The sequence below is a fragment of the Hippopotamus amphibius genome, chromosome 6, assembly GCF_030028045.1.
Source record: "Hippopotamus amphibius kiboko isolate mHipAmp2 chromosome 6, mHipAmp2.hap2, whole genome shotgun sequence".
Lineage (NCBI taxonomy): Eukaryota > Metazoa > Chordata > Mammalia > Artiodactyla > Hippopotamidae > Hippopotamus > Hippopotamus amphibius.
In genome coordinates, this window is record NC_080191.1 from 161,051,752 (window position 1) to 161,074,497 (window position 22,746).

At 38.1% G+C, this 22,746-nt stretch overlaps 1 protein-coding gene across 3 annotated transcripts; it reads right to left on the minus strand.

Moving 5' to 3' along the window:
• Positions 1 to 1,292: 1,292 nt before the first annotated feature.
• On the minus strand, positions 1,293 to 22,129 carry TRA2B (transformer 2 beta homolog). 3 transcript variants are annotated; one of them, XM_057738419.1, is made up of 9 exons: positions 21,941 to 22,129; positions 10,321 to 10,454; positions 9,109 to 9,271; positions 7,306 to 7,494; positions 5,289 to 5,404; positions 4,873 to 4,956; positions 3,158 to 3,217; positions 2,149 to 2,222; positions 1,293 to 1,715 (listed from the first exon to the last, which is right to left on the minus strand). In XM_057738419.1, exons 1-9 carry the CDS (start codon positions 21,974 to 21,976, stop codon positions 1,705 to 1,707), a joined length of 867 nt encoding a protein of 288 aa, XP_057594402.1. In that variant the 5' UTR covers positions 21,977 to 22,129; the 3' UTR covers positions 1,293 to 1,704. The 3 variants fall into 3 exon arrangements, with proteins under 3 accessions (XP_057594402.1, XP_057594400.1, XP_057594403.1); XM_057738417.1 differs by lacking the exon at positions 1,293 to 1,715 and adding an exon at positions 1,718 to 1,854; XM_057738420.1 differs by lacking the exons at positions 1,293 to 1,715; positions 10,321 to 10,454 and adding an exon at positions 1,718 to 1,854.
• Between the last annotated feature and the right edge of the window lie 617 nt (positions 22,130 to 22,746).

Below are 22,746 nucleotides of genomic sequence, written 5' to 3' on the forward strand. Positions count from 1 at the left end.
ACACTTTGCAAACTAGATGACCACCATCATAGCACACTAACAGTTTACAACTTGCTTTCCTATCCCAGAAAAGGAAAGAAGCCTCACCACTCTTTAGCCCATCTCAACCTGGTAAGTGCCTCTGTCCATAAGTTTGGCAAATTTAGGCCTACAATAATGCCTGCATACTATTACCAAGAATTTTAATCATTAGATTACCCAGATTACAGGCAGAACAACATCGTGATTAAGAGTACATACTATGGATTGAGACTGGTCAAGTTCAGATCCCGGCACTGGTATTTTAATAGCTGTTTGACCTAAGGTAAATTACTACACCAAATAGATGGTAAGTACTTTACAAAGTACCTGGGACACACTGTATTGTATCTAAGTAATAATACAAAGGTCAGCAGGCTAACAAACTTTTCCTATTTCCCTAGAAATGACCATGAAGATAACCTAAACTAAGAATATGTGCATCTCAGGCACCTTCAGGGCAAGTGTAGAGACTAGAATTATTTTCATATAATAAACCACCCCCACCTCCACCAAGTGGAGATGATCACTCCAATACCTACTCACTTTAATGTATTTGCCAGGATCACGTAATTTATCTATTTAAAACAATAACAAAAAAATACACCTCAGTCCTAAAGAACTCTAATTATATGTAGCAAGGTTAAAACAAAATCTTTATAAACTGAGTTGTACCAGCCTTTTACTCTTTTCACTTGCGTTTATTTAAACACAGTTCTCAAAAAAAAAACATTTGAGTGAAACTGGGCCTCCTTTGGTAAGCAAAGGACCTGAAAATAATATTTAAAAAATGAACAGGCAAAGTCTTCAGCTCATCCACAACACAGGTGTAGTGTTCCCTTCTCTCTTTCTCAAGCTCTGAACCACCCAGTTTTTCCATATAGTCTAAAGGCTAGAAGAACAAGAGTACATTTGTGGTGGAATGTATTGTCACTTGCTGATAACTAGTTGAAATACCATTATCCCCTTGTAACAGCTTTAAGAAATAGCCTTTTAAAGGCATACATTGTGCAACTCTTATCTTATTCCCTGCTATATATAATACAGATTACATGAAGGCTGACAAATTCACATTTATATAAGCATTAAGCATTTGCTGTATTGAAAGATCTTTAGTTCTAATACTAGCAGTATAGAGTTACAGAGCATAATTTTTAATCACTTAATTGCAGGTATATTAAGTATGGTATGTTTTATGGACTGAAGGAAAACGGGCATTTTTGTCTTGAATTTACTACTGACAATCTATTCTGAACAGTTCTGCTAAGCATTGATATGTTAGAAAGAAAAGTAAAAACCAAACTTTATTGTTGCTTTTTGCCATTTGGTAGCATTTTACACACACAGGCTTCGATCTTCAGAATACCCTGGATTCAGTAGAAAAACCATTTAAATGAAGTTTTGTACAATAGAAACTTCTCAGCAGTCAAAATTTAGACTGTAAAAAAATACATGCAAAACATACTTTTCTGAAAACACTTAACTTTGAACAAAGCACCGAACTACACAAATGCAGAATGAAAACAGCATTTCAACTCCACCAAAAGTAGTCATCATAAAAGGTGTAAAAGTCACCTAACTTCACTAGGCACTGTTCACTTTTTAAACAGGAGACAATAAAAAATATTGTCCACAAACAATATCCCAACTCTAGGGCAGGTTTCAGAAAGTCTTCAACTTCATGCTTTAATAGCGACCTAGGAAGAAAGAAATATGCTTCAATACTCAAGTGAATACTTTTAATGTTGAGAATTTTAAACTCTTCTGCCATCAGGAAATTCCTATGTACCAGATTCTCTCTTGTGAAAATAGAGGGAAACCTTCACATAAAGATACCTGAAACCAAAAGTTTTAAGTCACTCAAATGTTTCCAAGCTGTACAAAAATTACTAGGACTCCTAAAAGAAAAGCTACAAATGGTGACAGAATATAGTTACTATTGTAATTAGCAACAAGAGTAAGATCCAAGGTTTCTTTACATGTATTTCCTTGAACCCTACAGAAAAGTTGGGGAGAAATATAGATAAAACTAATTGAATTAACCCATTATCTGCTGTGGTTTGGTTAAGTCACAGCAAGCCATGCTATTACAATATATAAACAAAATAATATAAATCAATAAAAACTTACGAGGTGAGTATGATCGAGATCTGGAACGTGATCTGTATCCTCCACGACTATAGTAGGGAGAAGGTGACCGTCTTCTGTAAACAAATGTCAAGATCATCTAAGACTCCACAGATCACAGACTAAATTGACTTAAGATTATACATGATCCCTTTATCACTTTACAAAACTAAAAGACCCTCGACCCTCATTGGCCTTCAAAAATATTGCATTAGTCATGGAATTTCAAGGTCTGCTTTAGTCCTAAGAATGAAGCACTCTATTAGGCCCCAGTACCAAATAACCATTCCAACTACCAGAGGTTGAATACTCCTTGCTATATTTGATCCACTGATCATGTGCTAATTAACACTGTACGTAACAGAATTTAAAATGGGCTACATAAAAGGAAAAAAAAGAAAAAACCGCCAACAAGACAAAACTTTACCACTAATTTTAACCATACCCTACGAACACCCAAAACAAAATTTTGTTCAGTGCTTCAAAGTGATTTAGTTTTGTTTAAGAAAGATTAACTTGAACATTCACCTGTTTATTCTGAGGTGCTTATAAAAAGCTAATAAAACTATCAGGAATAAAGACTAAAATATTATGGGCTCTTAGTTTCTGCCATCTTATCTCATATTAAGGTACAAAATGGTACCACTGAGTAATGACCTAGTGTAAGCCCAATTAATGTCTATAAACACACAAGCCATGTACACACTGTCATTTGGCTTCAGTTACAGTATTTTTTGTTTTTGTTTGTTTTTTTGGCACACGGGCTTAGCTGCTCCGTGGCATGTGGGATCTTCCTGGAGCAGGGATCGAACCTGTGTCCCCTGCATTGGCAGGCGGATTCTTAACCACTGCGCCACCTAGGAAGCCCTTCAGTTACAGTATTTTTATACAGTTCATGCAATCCAATTTTGTGTAATGTCAATTATAATTTACCAAAATATTAATAATGAAAATGTCTTTATGTGAAGCCATTCTGCTACTGTACAGATTTTAAAATCCTCTCCTGGCATACCTGTATATCTGATCCCTGTCTTGAGCGGCTCTCCATCCTCCTCCTCCTCCACCTCCTCCTCTGTGAAGACAGAAAAGCAACATACATTCACTTTTAAAGTTTATGAAAGTACACAAGTCATGCAATAAAATTAAAACTCGCAGATAAGTGAAAACTAGTTTCCTTTAGGTGATAACGAGCTGCTTTTGCCACCTTGTTTACAAACTGGCATAGAGCTCTCCCTAGTGGTTAAATGAGCAGCATTAAAAGTAAATGCTCATATATATAATGAGGTGGATAGACCTACAATCTGTCATACAGAGTGAAGTAAGTCAGAGAAGGACAAATATTGTATGCTAACTCACATATACGGAATCTAAAAATGGTACTGATGAACTCAGTGACAAGAACAAGGACGCAGATACAGAGAATGGACTGGAGAACTCAAGGTATGGGAGGGGGTGGGGGGTGAAGGGGAAACTGAGACGAAGCGAGAGAGTAGCACAGACATATATATACTACCAACTGTAAAATAGTCAGTGGGAAGTTGTTGTATAACAAAGGGAGTCCAACTCGAGGGTGGAAGATGCCTTAGAGGACTGGGGTGGGGAGGGTGGGGGGGACTTGGGGGGGGAGTCAAGGAAGGGAGGGAATATGGGGATATGTGTATAAAAACAGATGATTGAACTTGTTGTACCCCCCCCCCCCAAAAATAGTAAATGCTCACATGAATAAAAATAAAACCTTAAGACCCTAAATCTTTGTAGCCTCCACAAACCAGTACAGAAATGCCATTTTTAAGAAAGTTTCTTTTTGTCAGTGCTAAATGTCAGGACTGTCAACTTCTTAAAGCATTACCAAATACTGTGCGCAACCCCCCCCCCCCCCCCAGATAATCCACACCTCAACATCACACCAAAATAAGGTATCAAGGATTAATTGTGGTTGATACTTATTACACAATTTACATTTTGACAAGCAAGGCAGGGTCTAAATTACCTGCTGTTCCTAAAATAGAGAGCTATTTCATTTTTACCTTTCAGAGTATTACCAGTATCATGAGCATTTCCCTACCAGACCCTGAAAAATATATCACTATTTTTGATTAATAATAAACCTCTTACCATTGTTACACTAAATTATTGTCCTTAAATAATTACTTCTTTGGATTCTTCCAAGAATCACTTCCTCTGCTCTTCAGTGCATGATTCCTTAGATACCAAAAATTGCTTTATAAAGCAATTTTACAAAATACAGCTTATGAAACTCACTTTAAAAATGAAATGAAGGGGGGGGTGCTGAAGTATGGTCTGTAATTTTGTTTTCATTGTCACGGTTTGAAACCAAGAATTTCAGTTGGTTTACAACTTCATGTTTAAATATACATATGAAGATAAATTAAAAACACACATAACCATAAAATCTAGTTTAAGGACTTCCCTGGCTGTCCAGTGGTTAAGACTGCTTCCACCGCAGGGCGCACGGGTTCAACCCCTGGTTGGGGAAGTAAGACCCACATGCCATGCATGCAGTATGCCCCCTTCCCCAGAAAACAAAAAAACCCCAAAACTAGTTTAAAACTCTGGGTCTGGATTTTAGTATTAAAGCTAATAACTTTATCAAAGGCTAAAACACAGGTATAGTGCTGCTTTAAATTATGTTGCAACTGACTCAGAAAAGCTGGTTTGTCCTTCAAATTTTTTGGCAACTTAAAGTTCGTATTATGGTTAACTTACCTGTATGATCTGCTATAATAGTCCCGATCATCATAGCCTCGATCATATCCTCTGTCATAGTAATCTCGACGGCGTGAGCTGCCACTATGAACAAACAGTAAATAAGATTTGTACAAACTTGATTTTACCTATAATAATTAAGCTTACAGTATGGGAAAAATGATCTGATGAGAATCATTTAATTACCCAGCAAAGCCAACTATATGGCATTTCTTTATGATAAAGTGGGATGTGATGTATTAAATGGTACCAATTAAAATTTGTGGTGCCAACAGAATGCTTCCACCACTGAATATACTGTATTGAATATAAGTTTTAGCCAGTTTGAAATGCCAAAGACCCCCCCACCCCAACTGCATGCAGTTCTTGAAGGAAGTGAACTGTCAATATTTTAACAACCTTGAAAATAAACTTACTAGGTAGGTCTCCCCATATAAATTCCTGGTGTTGGGGTATGTGGTCTTTTTGTTATAGAGAAATCAACTCTGATCCTACGTCCATCAAGCTCCATTCCATTGGCACGCTCTTTCGCCTTCAAAAGACATGTAAGTCATTATATACATCCTGCACAAAGACCCAAATTATCCAATAGCTATAAATAGGGTCCAACTGGATGTTTCAGTTAGGCCAGAACATTATGGCTGACAGCTTATTAACAGGCTTTTCTATTAAATCTTTACTAATAAAAGCCTGCCCAAAGAAAGTTTATCCAAAAAACCACAAGAGGCAATTTAACCCATGAAATAAATATCTGAAGTAATTACTGTACCTAACACAGTGCTTGTAGCTCTACAGCAGTAAATAGTTGGCAAACTATGACCCATGAGCTAAAAGAATTTAAATGTGTGGAGGAAAAAAAAAAATTTCATTATAAATGAAATTCAAAATTCAGTGACCATAAATGTTTCCCTGAAACAAAGTCCCATCATTAATCTGCATATTATATGGCTAGATTACAATAGCAGGGTTGAAAAGTAGTTGTCGTAATCTTACGGCTCACAAAGCCCCATATATTTACTGTCTAATTCTTTACACAAGTTTATGGATCCCTGCTATGGAAGCAAAAAGCTGGGATGAAGAAAGCTTGAATTATATAGTTTCTATCTAGAACACAGACTTAATGAAACAGTGTGTACTTAAGGAAAAAATATCCCAAAGACTTAGCAGTTTGTTCACAATTTAAAGAAATACCCTTCCACCTAAACAGAATTTAAATTTCTAATTCCAATTATGCTATTCTCTGGTTTGTTTAAACCTCAAGGCAGTTTTCTGGCATTACTGATTCAGATACAAAATATGCTGTTATCTTTCAGAAAGTGAACTGTGGTCTCGTAGCAAAAAAATTTTAGGAAAACCAGGAAGCCTACACCATTAGTAACCTTGGGCAAATCCTATTTGCATCCCTTAAATCTCTTAAATTATAATTGCATTCAACTTTCAATTCTTCCTTTATTAGATTAGCTTACTCTATTTAAGAACTTATAATTTTAAAAAATTAGTATAATCTTCACAAAATTATATATACATAATAAAAATATGAAAATATAGATAACCATATAATTCCATTTAAAGCTCAATTACTAATCTCAACATTGACCTTAGATGGCTTGACATTAAGTTTCTCAAGCTTTTCTCTTCCTTATACTGTCCTTGGAGATGACTTCAGCTATCATCTGTATGTTATCTAAAGTCCAAATTTCTTAAACGTGGCCTAGATTCTCACACTGAATTTACTTTAGTCTACATAATAAAAAATTTTAGGGAGGTCCCTGCCAGTCCAGTGGTTAGGACTCAGTGCCTTCACTGCCATGGCCTGGGTTCAATCCCTGGTTGGAGAACTAAGATTCTGCAAGCCAGGCGAGGCAGCCAAAAAAAAAGAAAAAGAAAAAAAGAAAAAATAAGGGAAAAAAAAAGTCTACTTCCTATGTTTTGCCTCAAGTCAACCTAACATCTAAATATATAATCACTTGCCAGTATACATTCAAAACCAGTTCCTTTCTCCTGAGTCATAGGTTTAACACTTTTTAATGCTTTTCTCCACTTTAGGAAGTAATTTCATATAAACCTTGATTAAATATTCCAAATGAGTATTAATACTCTTATTTTAGAAATACCTATATCTAGATACACCACATCTGGAACCACCTGACTATGTTGGGATTTACTTCAAATAATGTGGTGGAGGGGACTGAGTTGGAATAGAGAACGAAACTGCCATACTTCACTGTTAATTCTGCAAATATTTGAAAATTTCCACATTAAAAAGTGTTTAAAAAAAAAAAGTTCAAATTATTGACTTCAGTATATGTTCCCAGAAGAATGCATTTCCTTTAGCTCAAGCTATATTTACTAAAGTAAAACCTGTCCTTATCCAAGTAAAAATAGTTAAAAATAGGACTGATATTTTTACAAACGTTTAAGATTTTTACTTACTTCCTTGGCATCATCTACATTTTCAAAGTATACAAAGGCAAATCCTCTTGAACGTCTAGACTGCTGATCATATACAATAGACACATCAGCAATTGGGCCATATTTAGAGAACACTTCTCTTAGATCTCTTTCTGTAGTGTACAAGCTCAATCCAAATACTCCAAGACAACAGTTGGGATCAGGATTTGCCTAGAAATAGAAAAGTGGATTTTAAACTTAAAAACCTGTCATAAATCACAGTTAAAAAAAAAAAAAGGAACCATGCATAAATCGGCCAAAAATGTCACTAACACTAAAAGATAAACAATGAAATAAAACACTACTTTAAAATTAATGTTACAGCAGCACCACAAGCATGTTTAAGGATTTGTAGGAAAGATTGCAAAAGGGGTAATTTTCAACTTGGAACCAAATCAGCAGGAAACGGCAGCTCATACTACTGAAAAGCACCTGACTTTTTTGGAGATTGGAGGGCAATTTGCCCAAGGGAGTCACCTATTCTAGGGCTTTATTCTAAGAAATGTCCACACACTCACAATATACACACATAAAGATAACCAGAATAGCACTGTCTCTATTAAGCCATAGGGGAAATAAGGTAAACTGTTAAAATGTTGAATTAAGATGTATCACTCACACAATGGGAGGCGGCTCTATACTGCCAAAAAGATATAGAAGAGCATGTTCAGCCTGATTTTGTTTCTATAGAAACATCATAAAGTGTTCATATACACACACACATATAAATGAAACAAAGATGTGTACCGAACCGTTTTTAACAGGTATTAAGCAGCTTGTAATTATTACAATAAAGGAAAATAACGAACCAAATGTTGCCAACACTCCAGTTACCATAATGAATCTGCCTAAAAGTTTTCATTTATTTCATACACACATTTACTAGTCAAATTCCATCCCACTTTCAAAAACAAACATTTTAGATCTACCTGTATTATATTATGCAATGAAATCACAATATGAACACACTAAATGTCATTTCACTTAGAACTTCTCATGGAAGATAAGCAAAGCCTTAATACCTGAAAGAAACTTGCTTAAAACTAAATGGGGGGGGGGGGGGGGGGGGGCTTCCTAGGTGGCGCAGTGGTTAAGAATCCGCCTGCCAATGCAGGGGACACAGGTTCAATCCCTGCTCCAGGAAGATCCCACATGCCATGGAACAACTAAGCCCGTGAGCCACAACTATTGAGCCCACATGCTGCAACTACTGAAGCCCATGCGCCTAGAGCCGGTGCTCCACAACAAGAGAAGGCACTGCAGTGAGAAGCCTGCGCACCGCAACGAAGAGTAGCCCCCACTCACTGCAACTAAAAAGAAAGCCCGCGCACAGCAAAAAAAAGACCCAACACAGACAATAAAATAAATAAATTTATATACCAAAAAAAAAAAAAAAACAAAAACCCCTAAAAGGGAAAATCGGGGGAGCATTCTGTAAAAAGTGTAGTAAAACAAACCCAGAATACTTGAATAACATTAATACGAATATGATCTAGTGTACTAATACTGTAACAGTAATGCATAATGGAGAATTTTTTTACTTGATGGGCTGTTAATGTGACAATATCTTAAACGTATATAGCACAAATGTAGACTGTCTTATGGGTGATATCTTTTAAAAAGAATCTCAAAACACTAAAAAGGCTCTACAGGTAACTCATGCTAAAGCTCCATTATCAAACAGTATCAGTTCTAAACATGAAACAAAGAGGGGAACATATTAAATATTACTATAAAGTGGCTTTAGACAGTCCACTGCCTCAAAAAATATTTTTTTCATCTTACCCGATTCCCAACATGACGCCTGCGAGTAGACATGGGTGAATGACTATGGCTGTGGCGTCTTCGATAATCTCTACTGTAAGATCTGCTACGGGATCTTCTATGGGAGCGGGACCGAGACCGTGACCGTGTATAATGCCTTCGAGAACTTCTTCTGGATCTAGATCTGAAAGACAAAGGCTTCAAGGTTATCACTAAATAGCTGACAGTTAAGATATGGCTTTCAATTCTTTCCATACTCTATTCTAGAGTTAAACTCCAAAAGTTGAAACACACAATTCACGCATATATAGTGGGATTGACACTCTTCTTCTGGATATAGTCATTTCTACTCTGCTAGAAAGAGTTCCAAAACCACTACCAGCTAAAGCTCCCTTCCATCATATCTTAATAATTAAGATACAGATTAAACTTAACACAATTATCTTTCAAAAATCATAAAACATGCAGCATTTCATACTAGCTTGATTTGCACCCAACCTTACCCCTCAGAATACCACTCTATTTTTCTGCTTCTTGCATTATGTCCACTATTCACTTAAAATCATCACCAGTTTTCTCCAGCAGTGTTTTAAAATCAACCAGTTGCTCTTAACTACAGTGATCATATGAACTGTCATTTAAACCAGGAAGGACACATTGCAAGGGAGAAAGGGGGCATTGTTAATTATGCCTGAAAATAGGCATACTATAGGGCTGACCTGGGCAAACCAAGATGTATTGCTTACTCTTGACAAATATTAAAAAAAAAAAAGTGCACTACATTAAGGTGTTTGTTTTATACACACATCTGTTGTCCTAGACTACACCTGTTTATCAAGAATTGCAGTTACTGAAAGCCAATGTTCTACAGTCTATTTGCCATACTAATAAGCAGTTCACTTAAAACTCATAGTGAATCCTCACAATTCTGAAGAACTGGTACTATTTACTAATTCGCTTTTTATAGATAAGGAGGCTAAGACTGAAAAAGGTTAAGTAATCTGCCCAAACCAGGAAAAATAGAGGTAAGATTTGAACCCTAACGCCAAAAACCCAGGCTCTTAACCACTTGAATCTTCTATCTCCCAGAACTTAAAGATTAAGTTCATTTCTAGTACCAATATTAAATAAGCCAACGAAAGATCTAACCCTCTCTATCTTCCTAGTTTACAAAAGCACACACCAATTTGAAAACTAAGAGTAACAAGAAAATCCCAAGACAGTCTTTCTTACCTAGATTCAGATCTGGACCTGGACTTTGATCTGGAACGCCTGGAATCTTCCTTGGAGCGAGACCTTGCAGGGGTATGCCTTGCAGATTTCCCAGATCCATGAGCACTTCCACTTCTGGAAGCAGAACGGGATTCCTACACGTAGATGTCAACAGTTTAATTTGTATACTTTCTGAGCAACTTTAAAACAAATAAGCTGTGGTGAGATAAATGGTGAGGGAAAGCAATCCCCTTCCAAGATAAGAAAACATAGGTAAGGGCAGGAACTGAATATACCTGGTATAATAGTTACGTTGCTCCAATTGACATAAGCCAATTAACTTGAATTTCCACCTTTTTTAGGGGAGCAGGGCTAAGAGTTAACTGACCCCACTCTCTTCAAAAATGAGTGCCAAAACCAAGCAGTTAAGGGAACTGCCCAAGGATTGATTTGGGATTGTTACTCCATAAAGACTAGGGTGAAAAGAGTCTTATTAACTATGACACCTATACCTCACACCTATTTCAATCAAGTTGCCACCAATAAAAAAAAAACCCTATGAAATTCATAAAACTTACTTTATTTTCAAGTATTATTTATTGCTGAATGGGAAAAAAGACAAGGACGGTATCTGTTTCAACTCCCAGAGAAACGCAGAAACCTAGTGGAAAGCAAGGACCAGCTTGAAGGACACTAGATCTGTAGGCCTTGTCCATCTAACTGGATGGAGCTACAGTAGAAAGGCAGTGAATGAACTGCAGAGGTAAGAATTAAGAGGGTACCAGAGATCTTCCTCAGCTAAATGTAGATGAGCCAGTGCCAACTAATGGGGAACTAAGAAATAGCAGTTAGAAAAGTTACATAAAGGACATATTAAAACCAAAACAGTTTAGATCATGGGCTCTTAATCTAGGTTCAGGAAGGGAAGTTCAGGAATTAGATGTAAAAACAAAATCTAGATATATACTGTATGCCCAAGCTTTCCCCTATCATAACTGGGATTAGCTCCTAGGTAGGTAATACAAAAGAGCTCTAAAAGAAACTAAACTAGTGAAGAAAAGGGTGAACAAGAGAACTAGTTCAGCAGTGAACCAAAGGCATATAATTAGTGGCAAAAGCAAACACTGTAAGAACTGGACTTAAGGAAATGTTCTGCCAAGATACCAAAATAAAAAGCAGTGGAAAAGACAAGAGAATCTACTCAGTCTGATAGCTAACCAAAGTATCATCAAGCAAGACAACCTTTATTTCAGGCTATCCACCTTCAGCAAATTAAAAGGCATCAGTCTAATAAATCTTCCTGCCCAACAAAGAGTGGAAAAGGCCAGATTCAAAAGGAATCAACATTACAGGCAAGTCGCTGTAGAGTTAAGAATCAATGTTGAAGCTGCATAAAAGTTACATGAGACCTCCCTGTGTGGTAGACCTTCAGAATAAATATTCTGGTCATTCTTGAAACAATAAAAGGTATGATATTCTTTAAATCACAACCCTGAACATTTTAGAATATGTTCTGTGACTTAAGAGCATAGTGGAGAAAATCTGGAAGATCCTTCCTATGATGCACAGGGACAAAATTTACATGCAACACAGAAGAGACAAATTAAAGCTTAAAGTTTGGAACAGGAAAGGTAAGAGTAACTGGGTGGGCGAAATGAGTTCTGGTCTCCACACCAAAACAACTCTAGAAACTTTACAGCAAGATTTCAAACTCATTAAGAGACATGGTGTATGTAAAGTGACACGAAACAGGACACCCTCCTCTCCTTCCTGCCATGAGTCAGTAAAGAGATTCGAAGAAAAACATGGCCCCTAATTACTGAAAACTGCTGCTTTTATCATCAAGGACTGTTTAAAATATATACTAGGGCTTTGGAGACCCCAACTAACAATCCCTTTGCTTTCTCTGGCAATTATTCTGAACAGAGACATCTGAAAGGACAATTCACCCCCCTCCTCCTCTCCTCGGACAAAGGTTTTCTCTAACTGGGGGTGCAGTTTCTGTCATCATTTCAACAGGCAAAAGCTAATCTAGAAGAGAAAGTAGAAACAGGTACCCAAAAGCTACTTACTAAATACCTTTGTTTACTCCAGTGCTAGAAAGATTACTTCATGGAACGATTATGACTTTTAATGGAAACTAATGAAAACAATTTGCTCTGGCAGGGAAAGAATGATTACCATGATTAAAAGATTACCAATAAAGTACCAGAAATCAGCCAATCTAGGGATCTGATAAAAGAGTAGAAAGTCAAGATCTTCTTTTAAGTCTCTTGCTTCAGTAAACAGAAAAGCCTTATTCCAAGCTGAGATGCTTTACCAGTCTGTCCACCAAGAGGGAAAAGTACTTCTAGCCTCAGAATAAACCCTATGAGGTTCCCCTGTGAAATTCTAGCAGATCAAGGGTCAAAGATACACTGTTTGTGAAATTATCATTAAGACTTCAACCTCTAAAACTAATTGGCTATATGCAGATGCATTTTGTGAGCAATCATTTTTCAGACCAGAATAGGTGAAACCACCAGAGAGATTTTTTCTTTCTGTACTGACACTTGCTAGGCTAACAGAAACAATGCCTCTACCTCCTTTCTTGTCAAGGATAGTCTTAAAGTCAAACCCTTTGGCAGTTACGTTGGCCATTAGCTGGTTTGGAAATATATGCAAGAATATTCACCCTGTCTAAAAGAAATGACACCTGAAATTATTAGCCAAATCTAAAAGCATAAAGTTAGCTTTAAACCTCTGTCCATGGTCAAATCTGTAAAACCAGCTAGAAAGCCCCTACACGCAAAGAAATTCAAAGTCCACTTTCAGGGCTGTCAAAACTGTTAAGTGTCAACACATTAAAACCCTACCAAAGAGGCAACACTATGAACAGCAATACCTCAAGGAAAAGGGTCATAAAGTTAACATGAATAACAAAGCCAAAAATTCCCTGAAAACAGCTCAGGAATCAAGTTCTTACAGATTGGATCTTAATCATATACTGATACACAATCTACAGGGATCACATCAGGGAAAACCAAGCTCAGCCTTCCAACAAAATACCAACCTGTGTCTCCCTATTCTGAGAATGGCATATCTTAGAAAAACTTTTTGAAAGAGATGAAAGAAGTGGGAATAGCCACCCAATGCTAGGTTTCTCATGTATTTTTAAAAACTAGATGCAGTAAATTAGATTTTGAACAGCAGCTCTTAGATATACAATCAACCTACCTAGCATTTAAAAATAGATCCTTAACTAGAGCTTGTTTTATAGTAGGTCTGGAGTTGGGCATCTACATTTCTTAAAAACACCATGTGTTTATGATGCTTAGTTAAGTCTCACTAACTTAATTTCAAAAGCTTTATGCTTCTTACCTGTCTTGATTTTTTTCAAGTCATTTCCCTGAAACCTTGTTTTCTGTCACTTTCTCTGCCCTTTGGCATTAATTAGCCCTCCTGAGGGCATGCACCTTACACTTAACCCAGGGTGAAAGGCCTGTCTCCCCCAAACTCCCCTGGCAGGGGGCAGAGGAAGGCACTCTCAGACTCAAAGATGCTTTGGTCAAGGTGGGGTGGGGTGGGTGGGCCCTGAATGGATGAGATGGTCCACTAGCATCAATGTTTACTTTTGCTTTACATCTTTCCAGCTTGTGCCATATAATCAAATTCCAAACTGCTTCTTCCCCTTAGACGGCTAACAGGTCTTTTCTCTTTCGGACCCCAAGGACCTTGCTGGTCTCCTCATAAAAGAATCCATGAGCTTGAATAAAAACATAACATCCATTCACATCACTTGCCTCAGCTGTAAGTAATTCAGAATGTAGAATCAACATTATTGACGTAATATTATTCTTTTACATGTGGCAAGTTTTACAAAGCAATAACTGGGGTAAAGCAAATGCTGGAAATTATTGCCTATATAAATGGGAGTAATTTTCCTTCTGCTTGCAAGATACAGAAATATTATAAAAAGTACAAATTTGACACTAACAGGCCCTCAAGTCTCAGATCCTCTATAACATCATTTAAGCCACTTTCCCCCAAGAACTTTAGTCTGACAATTCTCAGAAAGCTTTTTAGTCTATCTTCATTTTTGGGAAAAGTGATAGCCTTGGCTTTCCCAACAGGGTAGAAACTATCTGTTGGTTGGCTACTACTGGGTATTATTTTGACATGTGCACTTGTCCCATTCAACTGAAAGTAACAACACTGCACCAAATCATTTGACTCTTCTATTCAGCTAAAACACAACAAACACACAGAAGGGGAAAAGACAGAACTTTGGGGTCTGTTTTCCTAGTAAGTGGTGGGAAGTAGGGAACCAGAATAAAACTACTTAATGATCTACATCTCTCACATCACTTTAACAGTTAAGTGTTTAATAACAGAAAATGAGAAAAGGGAATAAAGCACCTACTACTATTCCCACTTTTGAGTTAAATATCCTGTTCACTTGTGTGACCCACCTCATTCTAAGGGATGCCTCTATAACTTTTTAGCAGTAACCCCAGTCACTCAGCTGCAATGAGCATTAAACAGAAAAGAATTTAGATTTATCTTGTGAATTTAGCACACATGCATCTTAAAGTTAGGACCTAAGTGGTCATAGCTTTCCACTACTGCCATCTAGAAAGAAACTGTTTTCATAAACACCAAAAGAAACTATCCTGTCCAATGCTTTGCTTGGATTTTGGGGGGGTTGGTTCCATAACCATCCCAGTGACATTCTTTAGGAAAACGTTGACAAACTTAAGAAAACATTCTACTATATACTGCTCTGTACTGAAGGGTAGGGGTCAGTGCATTAAGTGTCCAGGGGGTGGCACAGACCACCAACTCCAACTCTGCAGGTACTCATTCATGCCCCAGGAACAGCAAAGTTAGAGATGAAAAATCTAGGACACAACACGAAGCCAGCTGTTACCCAAACTGGAGAGCTCATTCCTGCCTCCTATTTGACTATTAAGGGTTATTTTTTTTTTAAGTTGCATTTCAATCATTTGACTAAGAAGTTAAAATTAAAATTACCTAATTTAACGTTTCCCCTGGAAGGCACTTCTTTACCCTGTATATATTTCTTCTATTAAACAAATAATGCATGCATGTTTAGCAAAATATACAGGGACACATAAACAGACTAGTAATTACTTAGCGTAGTGCTTTCTGATTCCAGATTACTTCTTATCTTAACTTCATTTTTATTTCTTTTCTTCATTCTTCCGTTTCAAATTCTGACTTCTTTCATCTTCCCCACTTCACACAAATTGCTCAATATTCTACAAGTGGGACTTCTGGTCTGATAATTAGCATGCATTCTTTCTTTTATTTTTTCAAATTTCAGCTTCACTTATTCCTGAGCTTCAAATACTCATTTATAAAACTTGTCAAATGACGACTTCCGCATTTTCCTTCTTCAACATTAACCTTAATAGAAAAAGAACAGGATGAAGAATATTTTAAAACTCCAGGATAAAATCCAGTGCCAAAACTGAAACTAGAAAAAAATCCCTTTTGTTTTGGATTTTTAGAAAAACTAGAATACGCAGCTCAAAAAACTGAAACTAGTTTTCTGATTGTTCTAAAATATATATAGTAATTAATCTCATTTGTCTACTCCAAGTAGTTAATCATGCTTAAGCTGAATGTGAAGTGCAGTGCAGAACATTTACTGTTCATCTAACATCTTAAGAACTGTAATTACATTTCACACTTATTGTATTCATCAATAGAATATTAAAGTGTCAAAAGCACATCTCTAGCCAAAAAGTGACACATAAATACAAAAGTGCAAGAAAGGAAAGCACGGACAATTCATCTGCACAATGATGACAAGGCTCAGGGTTGAAGAGGTTTACAAATGGTGACTAAGGGCAAGATATGTACTTAATGTCTCATTTTTTTTTTTTTTTACTGCAAAAGTAGCTCTGTAAAAAAACAATGTCAGGGAATTTGAAAATTTGGACCATAGTGTTCATCCCACCCCTAGAAAGCTGCTCTAGTGAGATTTGACAGTATGAATGGCCCAAGTTACTAAATTTAGAACTTAAAAGACCAAGTCAAGTTAACCAAATACTATATGTGAGTAGCTATAAAGGAACCAGAACAAACTTGAATCCAACACTGGTGTTTTCAAAGAATTTTTGTTAGAACCCCCCCCCCGCCCCAATAAACAAAGTATTAAAATCATCTGTGGTCCAAAGGAGCAATACTACTTTTAAAGATGGCAATGTTGGGAGAAAATTATAGCTCACCTCCTGAAATTATTAAAAAGACTCAATATCACTTAACAGGTCAATAAAGCATAACAGTGTCTATTGAACACCCTAAACAAAATACTGCTCTCATAAAACATACTAGTCTTCCTGCACTTCACTGTATGATCTTTCACTGTCAATTTCCTTTCCTAGTTCTTCTTTCTGAAAATAAAACTTAAAAAAGAGCAAGAGAGAGAGAAAGAGAGACAGAAGCCTTTATACCTATCTGACAACCATACATGGCTATGATGGGAAGTGTTGTGATGTCTTTTCTAAGAGGATAAGCATAATCTTCAATCTAGTTTTTTCAAAGTTAATTGTTGCTTACTTAACCCAGAAAAAATTTACATAGCTTTTTATTTAAGGGAGTCACAGTAATTGGCTTTAACATCCATCACCGAAATGTAATGGGAAATGTTTACTGCCAGCACAAATGTAATCATGGAATCAGAATGCCCAAGCAGGTTTCCTCTTAAGGCCTCCTTAAGTTTAAATACAGATACAGGGCTTAGGTGCAAAAGATGCTAGAATAGAGGCCAAAGCTCTAGATATCACAACTTTTCAATATGGACACCTTCTTGCTGTTATTTCATTACCCCTTCCCAACTTTCTTCCTTCTTTTATACCTGAAGAACAAAATACGCTGCTAGATAATATAAATATTAGGTTTATTCGAACCCAGCTAAGTTCAAGTGGCCACTTCATAAAACGAGAAGACCAACAACTGGGCTAAGGTTATACACATATGGTTAAGAAAGCCTATTTAGAAATAAGCAGAAATTTGTCCTGCTACCAACACAATCTGTTAAAATGATTCTAGAGGTTACAACTGGAATTTATGTAATATTAAAAATGTGCAAACTCATTAGATTGATCCACAACATAGTATTTTAAAAACGGGGAGGGGTCAAAGAAAAACTCATTGGTTCTGCTATAAAGATCAATGCTCATATCAACCTAAGGACTATTTTATTTCTTTCTGCAGCTAAACTCTACCAGAAGGTTGGTTGGATAGAAAAATCCTCAAAGACTATTTCTGAAAAAACTATCATCTGACATGCCCACATCACCTCTAAGTCCATGCTTTTAAAAGATCTCCTGCAAAACAAGTACAGACCGAATTTACATTCATAAAACATTCAGTAATTTCCAGCAGATTGTGCAAGCGTGTTTTACTTTTTCAGAAGACTACTTTTTAATCTAATATCTAAGCACACACATATACACACACACATCAATGCAAAGAGGGTCCTCATCCATGCTGTCATATTAGCCATCTTGTTGACAAAAATCAGAATATAACCTCCAAAACCCAATTCAAAGCAAATATTTTTGGGAATTTGAAGACTTAATTTGCTATAATGAAGAACTCCCCAACCCCAGGTTAAAAACAAGACTAAGTGACAACAATACTTAATTCTATGTGACCCACACCCCCCAAAAAACTCAATTGGGTAAACACATAAAATTCCCAAACATCAATCACCACCTTCATCACTGTAGCTCATAATACAATTATGTGTAAAAAACTAATCAACAGAACACACAATGCTAATGCTCCAAAGATATACACAGCTGTAGCACTGTCCTCTCGGGCAAAATATAAACTATGAAAATATTAATACTGGTAAGGCTTTGGGTTTTATTGGCGATAAAGAATGGGAGAAGGTTGTACAAGGCAAATTCCATTTAACACATCTCTTATCTGAACTCCTATGCAACTTTTTGACAAAACCAGTAGTAGTACTTACCTTGTAACCACTTGTAATTTCTGTTTGAAAATGCCACCTTCTACTTCCAGACCATATCCTTAATATTAAATCATTCTTTTAGTTAAAACCAAGAAAAATAAATATTCTTCGACCTGGTTTCAAGAGACTTGTGCCTAACCAGACTCAGGCTGAAACAAAACTATTTCCTCCCACCCAACATTAATTCAATCCACTACTTAAGGAACTTGCCATTTGCTAGAATTCTTCAGGAAGAAATAGATTCAGATGTTTCAGTTTTGAAAATTAGAATTTTGACTTAGGAGCTAAAAACAGAATTCAAAAAGACAACCCAAGATTAAGCAGAAGAGAAAAACTGCAGAATCTGAAAGGCAGTTTGATGGGATGGCATCCAGATGCTATTCATCTCTACAGAGAATAAAACTAAAGATAATATACCTATACTGTAAACACATTGCTGCTACAAAAATAGGCAATTCCCTATCAGAGTATTTACTGTAATCTTGATAGCAAGACAAATTAAAATGATTTGGTCCATACAACAGCAATAACAATAGTTTCCTTAGTTTCTTGTTTCTCTAAAGACCCATTTGTAGAAACTAAAGAAATTACAAATAGAACATTAAACCGGTAGCAAGACCAAGCAAACTTCACCACACCCTAAACAGTGTGACCATAACTGGGCCTTACAAGATTTATCACCCCCCTCACCATTACCATGCACCTCTAAACTTGGCTACATGACTCTATCATGTTCTTATTCTCCCAAATTGTGACATGACATATCCGCTAAAAGCACCTCTGTTTTTCCCAAAGGTGCTAGTCAACCTCTATGCAAAAAAAAAAAAAAAAAAAAAAAAAAAAAGCAATTTTAGTAAATTACTGGAAGAAACTTGAATTTGGAAATGAATAATACTGTATTTTAACATAGGTCTGGCCAGATCGGGTAAGTCAGCTCTCATTAGAAACAGATTTTAATTTAACTTTAGATCAACTCCGACATGAAAAAATTCCAGATACAAGTAAAAGGTAGATTCTGCTGTAACTTAAAGAACCCCCCAAATTCAGGAACCTGCAAATTTAAAAGACAAGGGGAAAGAAAAAAAAAAAAAAAAAGACAAGGGAAAATAAGGATCCACATCTCTAAGTGTCATTTTTCACTCAATAAGTAAACAGGCTATGAAAACAACCAAACTGAGGATCATCCCCGCCCCCCCGCCCCCCGTTTAGGAATAGAACTTATATGTCTAAAGGAGTGAGCAGAAAAAACATTTCTAGAGCGGTGGGGGCCCGGTGGTGGTGGTTCCAGCTGATAAGATTTTGGTGATTACCTTAACATTAACTGATTAGATTGGTAGGCATTAGCAATTCACATCAACAATTTGTAATGTCTGAAAGCGTAGAGTAGAATGGAAGTAATTTTTCAGGCTCCTGATAAGCTATTTATAGTAGGCCATGTTCAAGTACTCTGAATGCAACTGTTTCCCCACTGTTTCAGGCACATTCAAAAGGACGTTTTTAGCCAATCAGACCTGTTCTACGTTGTGTTTGTTTAATGGCATTATATTTAAATCATTCCATTGAACTTTATGGTTTTGCCAAGCATTCTTTAGGAAGTCCCAAACAAGTTTGTTTTAGGTCTAGTCTTACCACTTCAGGTTCACATAAACCAACTGGGAAACAACCTACAGACAAACGCCAAAGAAAACAATGTGGAAGTATTCCACAACGTCAAAGTTCAGAAATCTTCTGGAAGTCAAGACTTTATGTGACATCAATTTCTAACTATTAAATTTTTATTGCTTTGTTTCCTTCCATAAGAATTAATTGAATAGCCATTCTATGTTAACAGTATTGTGAAATAACTAGGATGTGTATTCTACTAACAAAAAGAAAATACCAATTCAAAACCTTGATTAGTGGGATGACAATGTCTCTTGAGCTATCTCAAACCAGGACTTAATTTCTGCAGTTATTTCCTCCCTTACGTAAAAAATACACAAACTTTTCTTTGGGGAATTTTTCATTTCTCAACCACACCATCACAAGTCACTCAGGTTTATTCAACTGAGAGTTCCTCTACACAGAGACCAGTTATTTTGTATTCTCAAAAGAATGCAAAAGTACCCAATAATTGTTTTGTATAATAGCTGAAGACTAAAATTATCATTTGCTTTACAGTCCAAACACCGACGCCTCGTTTCGACAGTATATTAAACTGGAGGAAACCATAACCGACAGCTTTAATAACGTGTGAGCTTGAGCCAAGCTTCCTCACCTTAAGAGCGAGCTTAAGAAACAATCGCACACACATTACTGACAGTGGAAATCAAGTCTTAGGGAAAAACATAAAGCCAACATTCATCTGCAATAGGTAAAGGCGGGGCCTGATTAGTTCAAACCAAATTAATCAGATTTGGCTCCAAAGTTACACAGTAAGCTCACTAAGATTCTAAGAGCGAACAGAGGAAGTTTCTTTAAAAACTCCCTTCTAATGAGCCACCTAAAATTTTTTTCCTGAGTTTGAGAAGATACTTGCATAGATTTACCTGACAATTACAGGCAAACTGTAAAAATACCCGACCTAATCCTATCAAGTAAAAAAATAAATCAACCTCTATAGTGCTTTTTATTACTCTTCTAACAAAATGTCAACCTCCAAATGTGCAAGATTCTGGCAAGGCTGACATTTCTGCATCTTAGTACTTCACGGAGCCGCAACCAGTCTTTATATCATGCTTCCTAAGCCCGGGAACTTTATTTCCGCCGTTTCCCCAACCATCACCAAACTCCACATTTTGGGGTGGAAACTTTAAAAAAGTGCACCAACACAACTTGTGGTTCACAGACTAAGGATGCCTCAAAACAAAGGCAACAACGGCACCATAAATCGTTGCCCGCCAGTATCTCCACCACCATCCCGTGCAAAAAAAGGTATACTCCATCAAACAACAAAATCTCAGCGACCTCGTCGTGGTCTGCTTTGGATACGGATAACGATGCGGGGTTTGAAAGCCCTTTCGGTATCAAAAAACAGCACTCCATTTAGGGCGAACACAAAGCTCGCGCGCAATCCCCTCAAACTAACGGGCTCAGAGCTTAAGTCTACCTCAGCCTAGTTTCCCTAATCTGAGAGAGGCCCCAAGAACACCCTAGATTCCCATCCCTTAGGGGCCCAGACTGATCCTGTCTCAACCTAAACACTGAGCAAAAAAATCCCGAAGAACGTTGCCTTTCTGCCCTCCCCTCCTCCGCCCGCGGCCTGGAGGGTGTCGCGCGGCCCCTCCGCCATTTTGTGCCTCTGGCAGCGCGCCCAGCCCGGCAGCCCAAGATGGCTGCGGCGAGGCTTCGCAGGAGAGCAACGCCGGAACGAGATACCGCTCCCCTCCCCCACCACCGAGGGGACGCAGCGGCCATTTTTAACCTCCCCCCGCCCCCCACCATAACGGAAAAAACCGCCGTTTCGGGTAAAGGGCCGCCGAAACCCGCCGGCGGCCTCCTTCACGGATAAAGCCACTACCCACTAGGGCTTTCTATCCTCTGACTCCCATCCCTCCCGGTCTCCGACTTCGGGGCCGAAATCACCCGTTTGCCGGTCCGAGGCCGACGGGCCTGGAAAGAAATGCAAGAAGCTGGGACCACACAGCCGCCCCCTGCACCACCGCTACGTACCCGCTCGCCGTAGTTCTGCTCGCCGCTGTCGCTCATGACTTCTAGCTGCTGCCGCCGCTCGATGTGCTTCAATCGAAGCTGCCAGCCTCTCGCGCCTTCTATCTAGGGGCTCAGCGGCAGCCTCGCACCACGCACTAGTTCCGGAGCCGCTGAGAGCCGAAACGCTCCTCACCGCCTCCGCTCGGGCTCTAAGTCTGCCGGACGTGACGCGGCGCTCTTTAACCCGGCCCCACCCCCTCCCAGAAGGCGCGCTTTCTTGGCTCCGCCCTTCCGCGCTCGGCTTTCCCTTTCCAGCAGTGGCGCGTCCCGAGCCGGACGTGACGTAAGCCCCGCCCCTTACGCTGCGCTAACCCCATCTCCGGGTCCCTGAGGCGGGAAAGTAAGCGCGCCGAGTGGTCTCGGCCGTGCTCGACACGGGGCGTAGTGATGTCACCGGCCACGCCTGACTCCCTTCTGGAACTTTCCAGGGAAACCGTCGTGGAGGGTGGTGGGGGGAGGGAGGAGAGGCCCACCGTGTCTCCCATCCTTCTTTCCTATCTTCCGCTTTGTTCGTTTCTCTTTTTTGTGTCTTCATTTGGTTGCAGAGGGCGGGTATCCGTATACTGGGTTCCGTGCTTTACTTTGGTTTTCTGTAGCTGTAGTTGTGGATCTTTCCTACGTGAAAACCCTTCGTTTGAGCATGTGTTAAATACCAAAGCACTTTACCAGATCTTGATGCACTGAAATCTTACATAGCCTCTAATCTGAAGAAGTTAGTGGTCTAATAATAGAGAACTGTTAAAACATGCATTTGCAAACTATGATTT

Excerpts from the sequence above, each read along its gene's own strand:
- TRA2B (XM_057738417.1), bottom strand. The coding sequence starts at position 21,976 with ATGAGCGACAGCGGCGAGCAGAACTACGGCGAGCGG. Across the intron at positions 7,495-9,108 it reads GGCGTCATGTTGGGAATCGG|GCAAATCCTGATCCCAACTG; the intron begins GTAAGATGAAAA and ends TTCTATTTCTAG. Across the intron at positions 2,223-3,157 it reads GACAGGGATCAGATATACAG|AAGACGGTCACCTTCTCCCT; the intron begins GTATGCCAGGAG and ends ATTTGTTTACAG.